The sequence below is a fragment of the Monomorium pharaonis genome, chromosome 2 (assembly GCF_013373865.1).
Source record: "Monomorium pharaonis isolate MP-MQ-018 chromosome 2, ASM1337386v2, whole genome shotgun sequence".
NCBI classification, from domain to species: domain Eukaryota; kingdom Metazoa; phylum Arthropoda; class Insecta; order Hymenoptera; family Formicidae; genus Monomorium; species Monomorium pharaonis.
This window is the reverse complement of record NC_050468.1, coordinates 31,826,564-31,847,813: the sequence shown is the minus strand read 5'-3', so window position 1 is coordinate 31,847,813 and position 21,250 is coordinate 31,826,564. Positions and strand designations below refer to the sequence as shown.

The following is a 21,250-nucleotide window of genomic DNA, read 5'->3' as shown; positions in this document are numbered from 1 at the left end:
ACCAAGAAGTTGGAACAACCGGCCCTTAAACATTTAAAACAAAAAATATAGTATAATATTGTATAAAAATATCTAAAATTATATGTAATTTTCGTCCGACTCGAATGTTTTGAACTTATATTTTTACCGCCTTTTTAATTCTGAGGCAAAGATGAAAGGAAAAAGACCATCTAAAATATATAATGGATTGTGTTTGGAAACATCATCCATGTGTTTTCCATGTATTTTATTCTTGTTGTTCATCGATTATTAAACAAGAATAAAATGATATCTGAAGGACACTCGGATGATGTTTTCGAAACCTTTCCCGTCGACAAGTTGGCGTTGCCGCCACCGCGGGTCGTTGTTAGCGCTGGTTTCGTCTTTGCAACAGTGAGTTTGCATGGAGAATGAGCAGAGGCGGTGCTCTCGGTAACGACAAGGAGTATGTGTGTATATGCTTAGGATGTTGACGGTACATACTTTTCTTCACGGATCCTCTAACGCTTTCAAAAACGCGATGAGCTTTCTTTGGCGCATTTAACTGCCGAGGAAAACTAGGATTGCTACGAGCTAGACACGAGAACTTGAGAAGACATCGCTGGGGGAGAGAGGGACTCCCGTCAGGATCACGGAGCCGAGCCGAGACCCGAGACTCGTTCAGTGCCAAACGTGACGAACGCCAAGCGATACGGTTCGTAGGTGGAGTGCAGAGAGCGAGAAAGAGAGAGAGAGAGAGAAAGAAAAATCCTGAAGATTTCTACGAGAAGTTGACGCGTGACATCCGACGATTGTGCACGCATCATCGTGACGCCAAACACGAGAAGTAAATTTACGGTCCCGCGCCGAGCCGCCTCTCCGCGCGCAACCGTCCCGTAGCGATATTCACGTTTTCAGCCTCAGTCCTCGTTTCCCGCACTCTCCCCGATTATGTCAGTAAATTGGAGAATTACGACACGCCGTTTGTTTGGGAGCTATTGCTGAGTATCCTAAGCAATGAGCTTCTCCCTGGAATTGCCAGACATAATTTTAGAAGCATAGTAAGTAAGCTGTCGTTATTACTTCCTTCAAAAGGAGTGCACGCCGATGTTAGCAACTGATATCTATCTAAGAACGTTGGGATGCTCGCTTTACAATATTGTACAGTCGATTAGACTGAAACAGTCAGCGAGTTCTTGGGAATTCTTGTTATTTGTGCATATCATAGATCTTTAATTCGCAGCTACTTTAAGGGAGAAAGTCAGAAACCAAAGAAACCAAAATATTTTAAATATGTATATGTAGTGATCATTTTTCAGTTATATCTTAAGCTTAAGTTCAAAGCAAATTGTTTTGATTGACCTTGAGAAATATACATTTATTTTGTTATTTAAATTTATTTACAATTGTATATATTTTATTTTAACATTTGAAGCATATTTTTGAATAATTACATTATTTTTAGATTGATACAAGTCAGTAACTTTCTGATATTTTGCTTTATATAAAAATGATTTTTCTTGTCTATAATTGAGATGAATAAGGCAATTGAATTATCTTTATATATACTTATTTGTTGTAGAATTGTATTTTCCATAGTTCAACAGTTATTTTTAATTTGTTATAATGTTTATTGAAATTGATATAAATTAGTAAAACTTTCTGATAGTTTACTTTATATAAAAATTCTTTTCCCTGTGTTTAATTGAGATGAATATGGTAGTAATTGAATTATCTATCTATCTATACATACAGCACACACACATATACATACACACAACACATATATATATATACTGTTATTTGTTTTAAAATGGAGTTTTTCATGGTTGTTTGACAGCCATTTAAAATTTGCTATGGTATTTATTTAGATTGATATAAATTAGTATTTTCCTTGATTTTGTATAAAATTTTTTTCCTCATATTCAATTAAGATAAATGATAGGACAATATTCTTGAATTATCTATATACTATCATGTGTATTTTTTAAATTGAATGTTTCAGTAATTATTCAAAATTTTTTGGAATATAAAATAATTGCAAAACTATGTAATATAATATAAAAGATTAATACACTATTAGATATTTATACACATTCTAATAAAATTTCTATATAAAATTGTGTTATTTGTAGAAAATGTTATATTGAATGAAAATCTGTTTTTTGCAACAAATTATATGTTAATCTTAATTATTCCAGATTGAAAGAGGATATATGGAATCAAAATGGCACGCAGACGTAAAACCGAAGTAAAAGCATCTGAGAAGTCATCTCATAAATATGTACCTGTACGCAAATCTAGCCGACAAATAGCTAAGAAACAATTGGAAGAAAAAAAGATAAATGGATATATTACGCAGATATCTTGCTCAAACAATTCGGAAGACTCTAAGTCTACTAGCGAAGGTCATAGCCATCAAGTTCTTTCAAAGAAGAATCAAATGTCTCAGAAGAAACACAACAAACATAAAGAAAAAATTTCCAGTAACAGTGTAATTATAAATAATGATAATGCTGTATACAGTGCTACTCAATATAAACATGATGTAAATGAGAGTGATAGTCAAGATGATATGGATAATGCAATTAAAAATTCAGAAAAACTCAGTCCAGAGGATGTGCATCAGGTTGTTATTGGTAATCCAAGTTTGAGTAGTGAATCCACATCTGCGTCAACCAAAGTAGAACCATGGCCAGAGGATGTTGTAGAGGAAATGATAGTCTGTGAAGAGATGCAGGTGGAGGAAAACATTGCAGACAATAGACATGGTTATTCCTTGACACAGGACAATGTTGTAATTGAAGAAGTATTACTTGTAAATGAACCTAATCTAGAAAACAAGAATTTTGTAGAATTTACTGTGATACAGAATGAAAATGGCGATGAATCCATGGCAATGGCATCTAAGTTAGAAAAGATTCCGAATAATGAATATCATGCTGTTGGGAAAGATGTTAATAGTGTACATATGAACAAATCAGAAAATTCCATATCAGTCATGCATACAGATGAATCGGTAACTTTGTGCAGTAGTGGAAATAGTAATACTACAGAATCTAATATAGATAAACCTTATATCAACAAAAAGAAAATGGTATTGGAAGAAAGGAATAGTAAAAAACAAAAGAGCAAGACATTTTATGATAAAATTAGAAAGGAAATTTCAGAGTCAATATCTGAAAAAGTTCGATTATGTTCTATTAAAGATGATTCTAGTTCTTCTATGGAAGAAGATAATTCCAAGTGGAAGAGCAAGCTCTTACTAGAAAAAAATATGCATGTAGATTTGTCAAAAGAAGATTCATTTAATAAAATAGATAACAAATTGGCGGATATGCAGATAAGTGAATCTTCACAAGAGATACAAAAATTGGTGAATGATCTTTCTAATGTAGAAAGTGCCGATTCTCCAATACAAACTCCTTTAAATCTAGAAAAGCTATCACCAGTTCAATTAAATATCGATGACGAAAGCAGTTCGTCAATATTAGATAAAATGGAACAATTACATTGCCCAAATAATTCTGTTAGTCCTCACATTAAGGAGATATTCTCAAAAACGGCGGAACTCAACAATATTATTAAAAATCAAGAACAAAATATTTTAGAATCCAATTCTTGTATTGATAAACTTCAATGTACAGATCGAGTTTTATTAAAGTCAAAAATTACACAAGACAAGAAGAGTACGAGTCAGCAAAAGAATTCAGAGCATTTAACAACTACTGATGAATATCAAGATAGTGAGGGAGATAACAGCAAAGTTGATAATGAAGATATGAAGTTGAGCAGCAGCAGTGAAAACAGTAATGACACCTTATTATCATTAACCAATTACAAAGGACGAGAATTTGATATAAAAAACACAATTAATAATACAAGTGATCTTGACAAAAAAATTGAATTTAGAAGTAATGAAAGCATTGATATAAGTTCTGAAAAAAATAGTTCAAACAATTCAGGTGTAAGACGAAGTAGTAGAATTCGGTCTATTGGATTAATGAAACAAAGGTAAAATAATGAAACAAAATAAAATACAATTTTTATTCTTAACATATAAAAAATTTATAGATATATTTGTATTATTTTTATATGATAAAATTGAGATATCTTTTTATTAACTTTTATAGATAATCTTTAGTAAAAAAGTTCTATTTTAAATTGTAATGATTTTTAGTTTTTACATATGAATGAATATACTTTTCTCTATATTCTTTAGGTTACAAAATTTTATACAAAGAAATCAATCTTTTTAGATCTCGCGGACGTGGCTTGGTTACAAAACCTAATATAGATAGCTCAAAAGCTATTCAACAAGAAAAAGAAAAAGTAGTTAATAATATAAATTCTTCAATTATTCAGGAAGTAAAAATAGATAACTCAGAGACTCAATGTGATAAGGAAAATAGTTCTAACAAGGTCTCAACATCGATTGATACTTTGACACCTATAAATATTAGTTATAATGTGACAGGATATGATTCTGATTCTTCAAAGCCGGTTAAAGTAAAATCTCGTTGGCGGAGATCGAGTGAACTTGAAATGGGTGGATCAAACACAGGATTTGGATCTATCATTGCCCCTGTGTCAATGATTGGATCATCTATTGTACTTCCTTCTGAACGTTATGCACCAGTAAACATAGGAGAATCCACGTCATCAGAATCGAAACATAATGTTATTAATACAAATGTAAAAGTTTGTACAGAAACAGAGCAAAGTAAAGATGTACCAGTGATATCTAGTAATGTTTCTACTGTTTCAACAGTAGCACAAATTCCAAAAACTATAGGAGCAAAGATTTTGTTGCCGATGGTTCTTGAAACAGAAGATAGAGAAATGGAAGAAAGACTGAGTCAGTTTGAACACTTGCAAGAAAATTTATATCTTACTGAAAGGTAATATACATGCGAAATTAAGAATTGAAGCGTTAATGATGATCTTTTTCGTATATATAAGTATTCTTAAGATAATATGTATACAGTTTTTAATATATTAAATATAAGATATTAAATATATTTATAATATTTATGTTATATTAGATATACAAACAAGGAAACTAAAAGAATGGTATGTGATTGTTTCTTAACGGAAGAAGAAATTGAGAGAGGAGAACTCGGTTGTGGAGAAGATTGCCTTAATAGACTTCTCATGATAGAATGGTAAGTTTTTTTTAATATGATTTAAATTTATTGAACATGGTAAGCAAGTAAAAATAATAATGGAATAAAGTAATACTTTCTTTAGATACAGAATATATAAATAAGTATATAGCAAAATAGAAATAAATTACAAAAATAATGTTTTATATTTATTAGTGGACCTAGATGTGTAGTAGGTGATAGATGTACAAATAGAAGATTTCAAAATTGTGACTATGCCAAATGCGAAGTTTTTCGAACAGAGAAGAAAGGTTTTGGGTTACGTGCTGTTGCTGACATTATGGCGTAAGTAAAATTTTAAGTGAGCAAGAAATAAATGAATAAAATAAAATTAAAAAACAAAAGATTTCTTATTCTTACATTGCTTTTATAATTGCAGGGGTGAATTTATAATGGAATATGTAGGTGAAGTTGTAGATCCAAAGGATTTTAGACGCCGGGCAAAAGAATATTCCAAAGATAAAAACAGACATTATTATTTTATGGCGTTAAAATCTGATCAGATTATAGATGCTACTATGAAAGGAAATATATCTCGATTCATTAATCACAGCTGTGATCCAAATGCAGAAACGCAAAAAGTGAGTGTGTATTTCATCCTATAAAGTAACATATTGATGAAATTAGTCTTATAGAATATTAAAAGTTAATGCACATTTTACTGATAAATTTAATTACTTTTTAGTGGACAGTAAACGGAGAATTACGAATAGGCTTTTTCAATACAAAATTTATAGCAGCTGGCGAAGAAATTACTTTTGATTATCATTTTCAACGTTATGGGTATGTTTTTTTTTAATAGTTACGGATATATTTACATTAATAATTATTACTTATTATTTACTTGTGTAAATATAAAATTGTGACTACATAAATATAAAAATAGAATATTTATATTTTCATTGGTGTAATTTGTTATATGTTTAAATAATAGCAAAGAAGCTCAAAAGTGTTATTGTGAGGCACAGAATTGTCGAGGTTGGATAGGCGAAACACCTGAAGAAGAAAAGGAGAAGATTGAAAAGAAAGAAAAACGTTATGAAAGAGATACGAAAAAGAAGAAGGAAGAAAAGAAACCTGCTGATTATATGGAGGATGAAGACGTAAGTACAATTGCGCAATTAGTATTATATTACACGAGTTAACATTATTTGTTGACTTCTCCATTCTTTTACATTTTATTTTAGTTGGAGGAAGAAATAGACAAGTTGTGTTCAGGTGGTTTGAAAAACCGTGCACATACCTTAACATTAAGTAGATTGATGGTTCGCAGCAGAGAATTAGAACATAGAACACGTTTATTACGTGTCATTCAAAGTGGTGAACAACCATGTCGAAGATTATTCTTGGATTATCATGGATTACGTTTGATTTGGAGTTACGTTATGGACATTGCCACAAACGAATCGGAAGAAGCTCAACAATTTCGCTTGGAAGTGTTGAAAACTTTAAGTACACTGCCAATACCAAATAAGACGATGTTAATGGATAGCAAAGTCTATAGTGTAGTTGAAAGGTGGTCGAAGAGATTATATCTTTCTCCAAATGTTGATTCCCCAGAAGATGATCAGATTAAATCAAAGATGAACTGTGAAGAGTTGAATAGTAATTCTGATAACAGTGAAAAGAAAAGTCTTGATGAACATCTGAATGACATTCCAGATAAAAGTAATAATAATATCGAAAATTGTTTGGCAGTTTGCGAAATTAAATCAGAAAACACGGACCAAAATCTTATCCCTGATTTAGCTTCCAGTATTCTTGCTGAATGGTCCAATTTGAAAGAAGTTTTCAGAATACCGAAAAAAGAAAGAATTGAGCAGATGAAGGAGCATGAAAGAGAAGCAGGTTATTTTCGAGAATATACATATATAATGGCATCGAAAACCAAAATATTTATGTAATATTACTTTAATTTTTGTTGTAGATCGAGGATATAAAGAAGAATTGGAGAAGGAAGAAAAAAGAAGCACGTTGTCATATGATAGGTATATACTTATATTTTTAACGTATTACTGTTATACAAATGTTTGTATTTCTTAATAATGTGCAATTGTAAATAGACGTTAAATTTAACATTCTAATTTATTAATTTTGTTAACATTTTAGGCATAGATCTGATAGATATAATCGGAATGAAATAGATAAACGTGGCGATAGAAGACGAGGACGAGAATCTCCAGAAGCTGATCATAGTAGAACGAAAGATAAAAGAATAGAAGAACGGAGTCTAGTTCCTATACCACGGCAAACAATGACAAAGTATGAACGTAGGCAATTATTTGCACTTAAAGTTGCGAAAGAAGAGGAGGAGAGACAACGTCGTCAACAACAAGAATCCTGGCAGGAACATGAAAACAGATGTTTGGCATTGGGTATAGATCCCCATACTACTGCCATGGTTGATCCTCAAACTGGTTATCCTGTTTTTTATAATCCAACTCTAGGCCAATGGCAGCATTATTCTACTCAAGGCAAGATTTATTAATATATTTTACCTTATGTTCAGAAATATTAATTTTTATAATTAAAGATTAATATAAAATTTAAATATCTTTAATTTGAAAAATGTAATATTATTTTTACAGATGGAGGAGAAGTAACGCAACCATGCACTCCTGTATATGTGGGAAGTGCTCAATCTACTGCTATAATAGGTCAGAATTCTCATATATTACCATCAGGAATGACAACTGACATGTCGTCTGGAATTACGACTGGCATTCCACCTGGTGTACCGCCACCTGGTGTAGCTTATTCGTTAAGTCAAACGTCTGTGTTCAATCAAACATCTTCCTACTCTTTGATATCACATCCGCAACCATACACCGAAGGGCAACTACCTCTTCCAAATAGTTTAGTATCTATTTATAATGTCATTCTTTCTACAACAATTTAAGCGTCTCTTTATATTCACTTCGAAAATCCCACAGATCACCAATTCTCTAATCTTACGCCCGTGGAGAGCGTTACGAGTCGACCACAACCTGAAATTTCAGCAATAGATTTGCCACCGAAATGGAAGAGTGCGACGGACAGCAGAGGTAGAACGTACTATTACCACGTGAAGGAAAGAATATCGCAATGGTTACCCCCGCCACCCGATCACATCGGAGTACAGCCAGATTCGTCATCTACCTCGGAATCTAGTGAGGAGTCTAGTTCATCAAACGAGGATGACGAAGATATTGATGATGATCATAATGATGATCAAAGAAGTGATGATATGGAGGCAAGTAGCGTTATAACAGAGAGTCCTTTGAGCACATCTAGGCCAAATGTATCTAAAAAATTAGGTGGTCATAATCCAATTGGAAGTTCACTGCCGTTTCCTGAATCTAAGAAGAGAAGAGATGGATTGGTTCAAGAAAGAATTATTAGTGTAAGTATAATAATTTATTTTTTGTATCCATCTTATATTAATATCAAGATGTACTTTTAAAAATTTATATGTTTAAAAAAAACGGATTTTACTCTATTTTCTACACCACAATATTAAATTTGTTAATATTACAACATGTGACTTCAGCTTTTGCGTAATTTCATTGTTATTTATATTACAGCCACGTAGGGAAGAGGATCGTATTGATCATAAAGCATATAAAGAAATAAAAGAAAAACTCCGGCGACAAAAAGAGAGGACAAAGCTGAAAGATCATGTTGAAAAGTTAAGGAAACATAGACGAAGTAATAAATTGAAATCTCATTCGCGACATGGATTGAACAAGTTGCAATCAACATCAGCCGAAATGTCTCCTTTGTCCGAAAGGAAAATCAAGGATACATTTAGAATAAACATGGCTAATGTGATGGTTCACTTTTTAAATCCGTATAGGAAAAATGACTGTAAGCAAGGGAGAATAACCAATACCGAAGATTTCAAGCATCTAGCTAGAAAGGTATGTTTAATTTAGGCACATGAATTTAGCATACACGACAGTGCTCTTTATAATATTATATATTCTGTTACAGTTAACACATTTTGTACTTGCAAAGGAATTAAAAACATTGTAAAAGCGTGGATGAGCTACAATGTAATGATAACGTTAAACATAAAGCAAGAGATTTTGTACGTAAGTACATGAGCAAGTTTGGAGCAGTGTATCAGAAAAGTACAGACGAAGATTAGTTGTAATTTAATAAAAAATGGAAAATTGTTATTTATTGCCTGAGCATTTTGGCTATATTATGAAATATATTTAGATAAATATATTTAGGCTGTAGATATACATTTATAATTGTATTATTGTATTATAAAATAGAGACAAGTTTGTACATGCGTGATAAACGTTTTTTCATGGTTTAGCAATTAATAAAATTTTAGTCAATTTTTAATTTTCCCAATTTTTATTTTTTAATTATACATTATGTATAAACTTGACACATGTTCATTTATACATGCCAACCACACAATGTTGTATCTTTTATAATGTTGTATATTGTAACTTATATGCCAATACACACACACAATGTAAAAAATATCTATTCTGATAGAATTGTTTAAGATTTAAACCTACCTTTCGGTATCAGTGTCTTAAAGTTAATACTCAAATAAATATTTATTTTATACGTTATGCAATATAACTTCTGTAAATAATAGATTGTAAATGAATTTTTAACTTTGAATGAATTATTGTGCTTTATAATAACTAGACAAAAGATAGAAACAGATCTTGCATTTATAAATTTAGTTTTGTATTACTGACGTTTTGTTTTTACATTATAAATAAAAGATGCGATGCGCGATTTTCAAAACGGAAGATGTAACACATTAAATAAAAAATTCTACATTTATTAATAACTATTTTTTTAACAATTAGCAATCTATATTATATAAGTAATTTTGTCTGTTTACTTAACATTAATATATTTCAATTGTGAAATAATTTTGTTTATCATTTATGTTTGTAAATGTGCCCTTTATATGTATATAATTCTAATTTTTAAAAAGGCACAAGTTTGCCAGTTATTATAAAAATATAGATATTATGATCCAACTCTAGGCCAATGGCAGCATTGTTTCGTCCTTATAAAAATGTATTACTGCGTACCTAATATTAAATTGGCCAGTAATTTGTACTTTTAAGTATTAAGAAGAGTTGAATCATAATTAATAAACTGCTGTTTAGCACTCAAAGTAAATAATAATACCAGCCAATTTAATACTACTCGAATCAGAGTATTAAATTTTTTAAGGGCACTCAATATATTTATTAAAATTTATTAATATTTTTTTATTTTCACAAATGTTGATTTTTATAAACAAACATTTATATAATTTATGAAATTTAAACATCTAATATAGAAATTTTTTCCATTTTATTTATCATCTCACAGTGATATCGGTAATATTATGTGCTAAGTATGTGGAAAGATACAATGATGCTAATAGCACTTTAAACGTAAATAGGACAGCGGCCTTAGAAAATAGTCATCTTAATTTTAAAAAAAGATCACTTTTTACAAAAAAATTTTTTTATTCACAGCTTATTTTAGGCTAATGTGATTGGCTGATTCCTTTATACGATTACGTTGGATAAGCCTGGGGGTCGATAAGAAAGTGAAAATGTGAAAAGTGAGTAGCACTGTCTCCATTGATTGGTGTATACTTTTAGGATTAACGATATACACCAATCACTGTTGCTCACTTTTCACATTTTCACTTCTTCAAAAAATAGAATCGACCCCCTGGATCTACAATAGGTGTAGTAAGTATTCGCTCACATTTGACCGAAAGTGAACGTTTTTTTAAATAATACTATGTGTAATCGTTTGTATTTTGTATGAAGAGGTTTTGAAGTGTAATTAACAAGGTTTGTGAGTCATTCGTTTATTTGTAATTAATTAATTATTTTTTCACCCAACACTTAGCCGGAATATATTAATTGCACAAAGTTATTATACAGAATCGTTTAAATTGTTTGTATAAAAAGTTATGAAGTAAAAGAATCAATCAATCAGAGTCGTCTATTTCCCTCCCCAGGATAGAAATAAAGGCCTCTAATTGGTTAATTCTCTTATGCATTATGCATTTTGTATTATGTAGAAAGGCTATCACACACAAAATGCATTATCTGCATAAGCACAGCATAATGGCTTCGACAGACCAGCGCGATTATGGCTCTGGCACACTAGACGCGATAAGCGACGAGCGATGAGCGATATCCAATAAGAGTTCTGCTTTTTCCAACATGGCGATAAAATGTTCGAAAATGTAGAGCTCTCATTGGATATCGCTCATCGCTCGTCGCTTATCGCGTCTAGTGTGCGAGAGCCATTATTGTCGTGGGCGACGCGCGATATCCAATGGGCATACAGAGATGAGCGGAAAGGTGGTCGCTCATTGGACATCGCGCGTCGCGCGCGACAGAGTCGCCCTGGGGCTCGATTCTTGAAGTCATTCGCAAGAGAAACGTATACGCAAGTACTCGCTCTAACAGAAAGTTGTAAGTTTATTGGTTAATAGCCATACGATAGCCAATAAATTTCCAACTTTTCTGTAAGATCAGAATTTGCGAATACGTTTCTCTTGCGAATGAATTCAAGAATAGAGCCCCTGGGGCCCGATTCTTGAAGTCATTCGCAAGAGAAACGTATACGCAAATACTCGCTCTAACAGAAAGTTGTAAGTTTATTGGTTAATAGCCATACGATAGCCAATAAATTTCCAACTTTTCTGTAAGATCAGAATTTGCGAATACGTTTCTCTTGCGAATGAATTCAAGAATAGAGCCCCTGGGGCCCGATTCTTGAAGTCATTCGCAAGAGAAACGTATACGCAAATACTCGCTCTAACAGAAAGTTGTAAGTTTATTGGTTAATAGCCATACGATAGCCAATAAATTTCCAACTTTTCTGTAAGATCAGAATTTGCGAATACGTTTCTCTTGCGAATGAATTCAAGAATAGAGCCCCTGGTCTTTAGTCCCTTTCTCCTCTGTCTCTTTCCCCATTTAACGTTCTGAGCTCCGAGGCGGTTGCCGGCGTCTAAAAGTCTATATAAATGCCAGGCAACAGGCAAATAGTCTTTAGGTTTTTTTTTTTAAATTCAATTCAATAAGTTTTTTAAAAGTGCTGTTGTATTTTATATAGTAATTTTATTATAAGAAAATAATTTCGTTTGATTGGTATAATTATAACATAATTTATATTTACTTAATTTTTATATTTTTTCTGAAAAAGTAATTTTATAAATGTTTGATATAAAAAAAAATGGAGAGCGACCTTTATTCTCTGAAAGGAAGAGTGTCTAAGCCCTAAACGAACTCTACACCCCCATTTATGCTCTCATGTGTACTAATATATATTACCATCAGTACAAGTTCAGAATTCTCGATGCCTATATATATAGTAAAGAATAAACGAACAGTACTTGTGAGAAATATATTAATATATTGTGTATTTCAAAAGTATCGTCACTGTCCATCTAGTGGTTAATAAATGATTTAATTACAGTGGGTATAAGACACCGGCAACCCCCTCGGAGTCAGAACCTCAGAACGTTAAATGGGGAAAGAGGCAGAAGAGAAAAAGGGACGAACTCAGCCGCGAACGTAGCCGAGTGCGCGACGGCTCACGCCGATCGCAGTCGAGTGCGCAACGGCTCACGCCGATTGCAGCCGAGCGTGCGTACCTCACGGATAGGGGGAGTGCAATGTGTGCGTGAGCGTGCCCGGGCTTGAAATCGCATCACAGGCTTATGGTATATTCACACAACTTGCATAAACGCATAAGCATATGCATAAGGAATTCGATTGGTCTATTTTCTTATGTAAATGCTTGTAAACCAATCAATTTTCTTATCTATATGCTTATGCGCTTATGCAAATTTGTGTGGATATACCATTATGCAGCTTATGCATTTCGTGTGTGATGGCCCGAAGTTTGTGCAGCAGCTCCAATTTGTATCAATTTTTGTATATACTTGCAAAGAGTAACACGTCTGGTATATATGTTAATAAGATATCTAATGTTAAATGCTTTGAAAAGGTGGGCTTTAGTTAATATTCCTAAGTAACAGTGCGATAATTAATCGTATTGTGTATCATCGTAAGTCTAATTTCTAACCTAAAAAAACACTCTAAATATAAGTTTACAACTTAGATTAAAATATAGTTAAATTACATTTTTTTATTTAATACGGTGATTAATCTTAACGTGATTATGTTTATTAATTAGAATTTATTAAGTTACATGTTATAAGAAAGTTTTAAAACTTAGTTTTTGTAATAAATAAAATATAATATAAATACATATGTAATAATTTGTGAATATATTTCAAGCTTTGATTTTATTAATTATTTGAATTATATTTTAGTTTTATATCTACAGAATGTTTAATTGTTAAATTATTAGACATTATGTGTGGATATTGTGTATATAAATGATATAGTTTCTATATGACATGTTCAAAAGCACTTTATACAATTGTATAATTTTTATATTTTATTTGTAATATAAAGGTTAAATATATTATTTCAAACTAAATTATTTACGTGAATATGTTTATCTACAAAACTATATGCCAGTAATTATGCATAAATAGGAGTATTTATATAAAACAGATTGCACTTTATATGATGGATGTATTAGAACCAGAATTAATTTGGGTTAATGGACAGTGCTATAGATTTTATGAAAGTACCGCTTGGAAAAACATTCATACGTCAGCCCCATATATGGAGGACAAAGAATCAGTAGATTCAAATGAGGAATCTGAAACTGATATCGAAATAGTGCCTCATGATACATCTTTTAAGCATACCTTTTATGTACCCAAGTGAGAATCTTTTTAAATATTATTTTATTATGATTATAATATTTAGTTGAATATATTAATAGAATATTTTTGTTGAATCAGAATTCAATTATGCAAGGATTGTATAACATAATAATTTAAGTTGAACAAAATATATGATGATAGTTTACATATTTTATCATTTTCTTATAACATTTTAGAATCTTTTACTCACATATAATTGGTACAAAAGGACTAACACGCAAGAAATTGGAAAATGAGACACGAACAACTATTGATATACCAAAAAAAGGAAAGGATGGAAATATTGGTAAAAATGTTTTAATATAATATTATTTCATTTAATATAAGGATAATATTAATTGAAATAATTAAAATCAAGAAAAAATTAACAAATGATTATAGCAGAATCTTAAAGCTCAGTAATATTTCTTATGTGGTTTTGTATACATTTTCTAACTCTTCACTGTGTATCATTATTTAATCTTGAAGCACAAATTCTTAAAATTGAACCAAAATAGTAATATCTTGCTATGATCGTTCATTGACTAAATGACTCAATCTCTCTCAATTATAATTGTGTTATATATATCAATTATTGTTTATAAATTCAATTAATTTTTAAACATTACCTTTTTTCTATTTATAGTTATTATTGGACGGGAACGTAAGGCTGTAATATCTGCAAGACACAGAATTGATTTACTAATAGAAGCTTCGAAGAAAAAGATAAATTACACACATTTTTTGTCAATTCCATTGAATAAGAAAGAAATAATTGATAAATATCTTTCTTTTAAGAACGAAGTATTGGAGAAATATGATAAAGCTACATATAATATTGATGAATCAATTTTTCAAACATCATCCAAATTACACATTACCATTGGAATGTTCAAATTATTTGATGATAATGACAAAAAGAATGCTATCGACGCTCTCATGAATTGTAAAGAAAACCTTATAGAGTAAGATAATAGTATATAATATATAACTAATTATAAAATTAAATTATATGATATTAATTTATTATATTTATTTAATTTAGTAATTGTATAAATTTGTAATATTTTAAAGGATTTTTGAATAATTATATTATAATCTGTTACAGTCCATTTATTGAAGAAAATGGACCATTAAATATACAGTTACAAGGAGTTGCATGCATGAATGATGATCCTACTGAAGTTAAGGTTTTGTATGCACAAATCACACACAATGAAAAGTTGCAAGAACTCGTTAATAAAATTGCTAATTATTTCATTGATATAGGTAAATTTTACACACTATGTACACAAACACACAGAATAATTACACATCTCTTACACATCTCTTTCAGAGACATACATTTTTTGTGCAAATATCAAAATAGTGACTATATTAATTTCTTTTAATATATAATTTTTTTTAATACATGTTTATATTAATATTAACAATTTTAATATTTATTCATAATTTTAGGTTTAATGGAGAGAGAATACGACAATATAAAATTACATGCTACTTTAATGAATGTATCATTCAAAAATGATTATCCAGCAAAACTTAAAGATAGATATAATGCAAGTGAAATATTAAAAGTAATAAAAATTAATTTTTATAAATTTGATTTATATGTATATAACTATATAATATATACAATTATAAAATTTGTAATAAAAACAATGCTAATTCACATTTTAGGTATATAGAAAAACATTATTTGGAGATACAATATTAAATCAGATTGATATATCTGAACTTCATACTGCTCCCAAAGATGGTTATTATAAATCAATAGGCAGCATTACTTTTTAAATACAAGATATTATATGTATCAAATGTTTGCTATAATTGTAACAATATCTTTTTATTGCAAAAAAGTAAGTCAGAAGAGTCTATTATATGTATATGTGTACATACAATAGTAACATTTAATTATTTTGCATATTTCATTTTTGTTTTATTGTTTTACATATTATATAGATATATTTGTAGATTAACTCACATGATGGTCCTCCGATTCTTTATTACATATAATTGGATCATTTGTTTGGATTAGTTTTTATCATTTTTCAAAAATTATTAAATGATTTTTACATATATTTTAATGTTTTTAAGAAATATTTATAAGATTGTGTATTTTATTAAAAAAAATATATATGAATGTGTTATAACTAATTATAGCGGCTCCAAGTAGTAAAAAGAAATTCTTTTTTTTAATACTAGGAGGGTAAGGCATGAATGACTCAACTGTGTATACTGTAAGGATTAAAAATATAATTAAGATAGATTCAATAAATTTAAAAATATAATTGTTTTATTTTTATTTTATATAGTTTTATTTTGCATTATCATAATTTTTTTATCTAATCGACCCGAGTATTTCTGAATATTTTTCCATTTAAGTATAGTCAAGAATAGAGATTTAAGGAAAATCCATCTTTTATAAGGATCATGAATTTCTGGAAGTTTAATTTGAAAAATTGAATCTAGAAAATTAGAGAGTGCAAAAGAGAGGAGAAAGTGTAGAAAAGGAAAGGGCAAACATTAGATAAAACAAATATAAGAAAATTTCTGAAAGAAGTCCTGTTAAGCACATGCTCAGGTTAAAAGATTATTAATTTCTTAGAAGACAAGAAATTAAAGCTAATTAGTTGTATTGATAAAGATTTGTACGTAAAAATCGAATTTGTGTAAAAAATGTAGATATTAATGGCACTAATATAATTAGAAATCTAGGAAACAAGAGTAGAGGAGAGGTAAATAAACTTTTTTTTTAACCTTTATCCATAGGTCAGTAGTGTTCGTTCCAAAAAAGCAACCTTTTAAATAAAAGTAGATTTACATTTGTAAAGTTTAATGACTTTGTTTAGTTTAACTTTATTTTTATTAAACATAAAAGCTATATATAAGTTTCATTTAAGGTATAAGAGGAATGGTTTCTGGATTTTAATGGATATTGCTTTTCTAACATAAGGTTTAATAGAGTCTATGTATATTATAATTACAAAGAGAAATATTCAATATTAATTGAAATAAATAATTGTCTTTCCTCAATTCATTTTTTCCTTGAAAAATGTTGGTTTTAAGTTAAGTGAATAAAATGTACCCTTAAAAGTGTCAATTTAATATTATTTTCTAAATATATTGTATTATCTATGATATTTAAAGAATATTACTTTTATATCAATATAATAAGCGAATGAGCTACGACATTGGTCGAATCTTAATCACGTATTTTCTTTATCAGACTGTCAATAAAGTTTCTATCTGTTCAGTTTTCATTAGCGCCTAACCTCTTTTGTTAAATAAATCTAATTAATATTTGGTTAAAATAAGTATCGCAAAGCTGAAGTCCTGAAACTGTATAAATAATAAAAAGCAGTGGATTATACGTATAATTATTTTTTTTTCTGGAAAAAGAATCGGATAATAAAAGACGCATAACATTTTTAACTTGGAATTGTAAGCACTCCCAATCTGAGCAATATACATGATAAAAATTATAAATATTACAATTGTTGATGTTTATAAATATATATGGGAAGAAAAATAATATTTTTTGTAAAATAAATTAAAAGACAATCTCTAAACCGAACAAGTGTATTTATTTATAATCTAACAATTTGAAATAGGTGAGGTGATTTTTTACTTTTATTCACTATTATAATAATCATTCTGATGCCACAATCGTGTAGAATTTTTGTTTTGCATAAATTTTTTAAAATTTATGCAAAACAAAAATTATATATTTAAAATTTATATATATGCAAAAATTGTATTAATATAACTTTTAATTATTTAGAAATAACTATGTAATTTTATACACACACAAAATTTAAATACTTCTAAATATTTTCTAAATGTTTTTCTTTTTTTAAATATATAACTTTAATTTTATTATGTTTAGTGTTTATATAAGAACTTGTAAACATTTTGAGTTATTTGAATATATAATCCATAAACTATTACAAAAACAAAAATGTAATATATTTGTGAATAATTTTAGCATATTTATTAATATTCAAATTAAAATTAATAGTAATATTATTAATTTTGTTTAATAGGCGTAGCAAAAAATGGATATTGTAAGAAGATTGTTATTTTTGTGCATACTGATAGCTATTCTGCCATTTATACTTATAATAATCCCTTTATACCTACGGCATATTTTGTATACTGATATTGCATATGTGGTAACAGAATCCGATATTATAGAAATCAACGATGGGATTTCAACAATATTTTGTTCGGTAAGATGAGAAAAGAGTAAATGTGTAATATTTTATATTATTATATTTTTAAAATATATACATTATTTTGATTACTATTATTATTAAGCTATTCTAATCTAAAAAAATTGATCAAAAATTTCACTATATTTATATTCATATTTATACATAAATAAGAATGTAAGGTCAATATAATGTACGTGATGATGTTGAAAAAGATATGATCTAATCTGGTATATTTGTTTTTTTTATGTTTCACGAATATATTATAATAATTTAAAAAAGTATCTCTTTTTATTAACAGGAACATACTTTAAAAATGAATGGCACTTTTAATGCTTTCCAAATGACTCATCGACCAGAAGTAACATCGAAACGAAAACATATAAGGCTTAAAAAGAGCATGAAATTACCAGACGATACATTTGAGTATTGGGGATTTTATTTATTGAAAAATGCGACTGTAGCACTTTCTGTGTGTTCGAGGTAAAAAATAAATAGAAACACTTTTCTTATAATCAAAGATATAATTTACTGATATAATTCTCCTAATTTCATTTATTTATAAATATACTATATATTAAAAGAAAATATTTTCAGATTTGAGGGAGCCTCTATATTTGTGGTAAAAGGAGAGAAGAATCTACGCACTTGCGACTTATTGGATCACAATATTAATAAGCAAATGCAAGATGTTTTCGCACCAGGTGCAAATAAACAAGTTAAAATAATACTTCAATCAAATGCACAAGAAATTGATTCTGAAGAAACAACCACATTCGAACCTATTACAGCTATGCACAATATTGACGAAACAGAGGAATTAATTTTAAAAACAAGCTCTGAAAATCCTTTGGAAAGAAATTTTGAGAAAAATCCTAATAACAGCACTTCAATTTTTCAAGCTACGGATGAAAAATTGATGAACAGTTTAGAGACATTGTATCATGTTGCAACATCTTATATTTCTAAACATATAAACAGTTTTCAAGAAAATGTAAATAACACTAGAAAAGAGAGACATATTGAACATCATAAAATGAAGAACAGTAAACGAGTAAAGGATGAAAGAATGAAACAAAGGAAAAAAGATGTTTATAGTTATGATAAAAAAATGCATTTAAAGAAATTAAAACAAATTTTGCTTTCACATAAAATCGAAGAGAGAAAGAAACAGGAAACAGAGGAAGAAGACGAGGTAAACACCAAAAGATTTAAAAGAAGTAGAGAACTCATAATACCATCTTTATTAGATCAAGGCATCAGGCATGGTGGAAATGCCGATCAAAATTACACCTCTAATTCCAGCGAAATGTCATCTATTTCCAGTTTCGAAAGTAGTTTATTAAATTGTTACAATGGAGACATACTATTAGCTCATGAATTTCAACCTTCGACTCAATGTACCAATGTTTCCTACCTACTCAATGGTAAACATATACAGGCAAATCATCATGTCGAACAAGATGGTTATTATTATTACATTTTTTATAGCAATAACGATATTGTGTCCAATGATATTTATACGATTTTTGATATATATAAGCCAACTTTTCAATATGAAAACGTGACTAAATCATGTATCAATCAAACTGAATGCTCATTTCGTATAAGACCGTTGTCAGCGGATAGAGTAATTGTTGAAATACCAACCAAGGATGGTATAGATCAGAACGAGGACGACGTTGATATGCTAATTTCTATCTGTCAGCCACGAATGAGCACGTACATGATTTTCCCGATAGCAGCATTGCTCTTAATTCTTGGTTGTGCTTTTATATAAATAGATCGACTGTATTTAGAAGTACCTGCAGATATAAGTATAAGTAAGATTCCGTAAAATTATTATTTCACAAATCAAGATATAAATTCTTTTAATACAAATTTACACGTGTGAAGCAATAAATTGATTGAAAATTCAATATGTAACAAATTGAGAAAATTATGTTTTTAATTAGATGTTTTTAATTATTGTTAATGTAACAAATTATTTATTTAAGATGAAAGCTATACTGATTAAAAGAATATAATTTATTATTTTTTTAATGTGCTAATAAATTACTTTGTTTATCATAATTATAAATGATTATGTAGATAAAACTAGTATAAATGTGCATATATGATAGTATTTAGACTATCAAATATTCTTTTCTTTATTGATTTATTGATCCATCCATGGAATTAATTTTGTTTTCTTAATGAACATACTAATTGTATTCCTAACTTCCAAATAATTAAAAGTAAAGGCCATTGCACGTACATTTCCTTAATCGTAATCGTAAGATTTCGACCAATCACATTGCTCAAATTAATCATAACCGACTGAATTAACCAATCGTATTGCTCAATTTCTTACAATTACGATTAAGAAAATGTACGTGCAATGGCCTTAAAGATTCATTAGAAAAAAATGAATAATATTAAATAATATTTTTAATCAATTTCAAATTGTTATTTTTACTTTAATACTTCTTTATGTATAATTTTACTTGTAAAAATATCAATTATTAAAAAAAATATTTTCGTTATTAAAAAAAGTCGTTTTTAAGTTAAAGAAACTAAATGTGTCAAAATTGAATAGATATTCAACAATTCTGGATCATTTAATACTCTTCGATTCAAATGTGTATTCGAAATCCAAGTTATAAATGTTAAGAAAGTAAAGTTAAATAAAAACTTTAGGCTACGTGTAATATATAATCTAGTTTATAAATACTATAATACAAAATCAACGTTACTGTTCATATTACTATTATATTTATATGTATGCTTACATGTATATTAATTATAAGACAATAAAATCATATATATTTTTTCACACCTAATTGTATAACTATGTTATACAATCGTTATACATATGTGTTAATTTTATGTTAATTATAATCGGAATTGAAAGTAGTTTTTAACTAGTTAAAAAGGTAAAAATTTATAATAAAGTTGAGAAATAAGTAACTTTTAATTTTAAATGATTTAATTTTTAACTAATTATTTTTGAAACACAAATTTTAATTCATTAAATTTATTTCTAAGTCTTTTGATTTATGTAAAACTAAAAAATTATTTAAAAAATACGGTTCCGCATAAAAAACTTTGTTTTTATATAGATTTAATTTATAGAATAAAATATGTATTTGATGATTTATAATGTATGATGT

The 21,250-nt window shown here is 28.8% G+C and overlaps 2 protein-coding genes across 2 annotated transcripts; both read left to right on the top strand.

Moving 5' to 3' along the window:
• Positions 1-347: 347 nt before the first annotated feature.
• On the top strand, positions 348-9,604 carry LOC105837114 (probable histone-lysine N-methyltransferase CG1716). The gene is given in 16 exon segments (XM_012681617.2): positions 348-1,019; positions 2,160-3,972; positions 4,218-4,859; positions 5,004-5,123; positions 5,280-5,408; positions 5,503-5,704; positions 5,809-5,906; positions 6,058-6,226; positions 6,311-6,971; positions 7,051-7,111; positions 7,233-7,597; positions 7,712-7,978; positions 8,057-8,505; positions 8,687-9,022; positions 9,096-9,125; positions 9,127-9,604. Coding segments are annotated over 15 exon segments (5,442 nt in total). The 5' UTR covers positions 348-1,019; positions 2,160-2,185; the 3' UTR covers positions 9,253-9,604.
• Positions 9,605-12,861: 3,257 nt separating this feature from the next.
• Positions 12,862-20,011, top strand: LOC105835559. The gene is made up of 10 exons (XM_012678981.3): positions 12,862-13,112; positions 13,688-13,902; positions 14,082-14,191; positions 14,531-14,849; positions 14,993-15,153; positions 15,343-15,461; positions 15,565-15,643; positions 18,049-18,116; positions 18,400-18,581; positions 18,696-20,011. Exons 1-10 carry the CDS (start codon positions 12,945-12,947, stop codon positions 19,876-19,878), a joined length of 2,604 nt encoding a protein of 867 aa, XP_012534435.2. The 5' UTR covers positions 12,862-12,944; the 3' UTR covers positions 19,879-20,011.
• Positions 20,012-21,250: the final 1,239 nt, after the last annotated feature.

Excerpts from the sequence above, each read along its gene's own strand:
- LOC105835559 (XM_012678981.3), top strand. The coding sequence starts at position 12,945 with ATGCAAATTTGTGTGGATATACCATTATGCAGCTTATGCATTTCGTGT. Across the intron at positions 15,462-15,564 it reads ATGCAAGTGAAATATTAAAA|GTATATAGAAAAACATTATT; the intron begins GTAATAAAAATT and ends TTCACATTTTAG. Across the intron at positions 15,644-18,048 it reads TCATACTGCTCCCAAAGATG|TTGCATATGTGGTAACAGAA; the intron begins GTTATTATAAAT and ends TGTATACTGATA.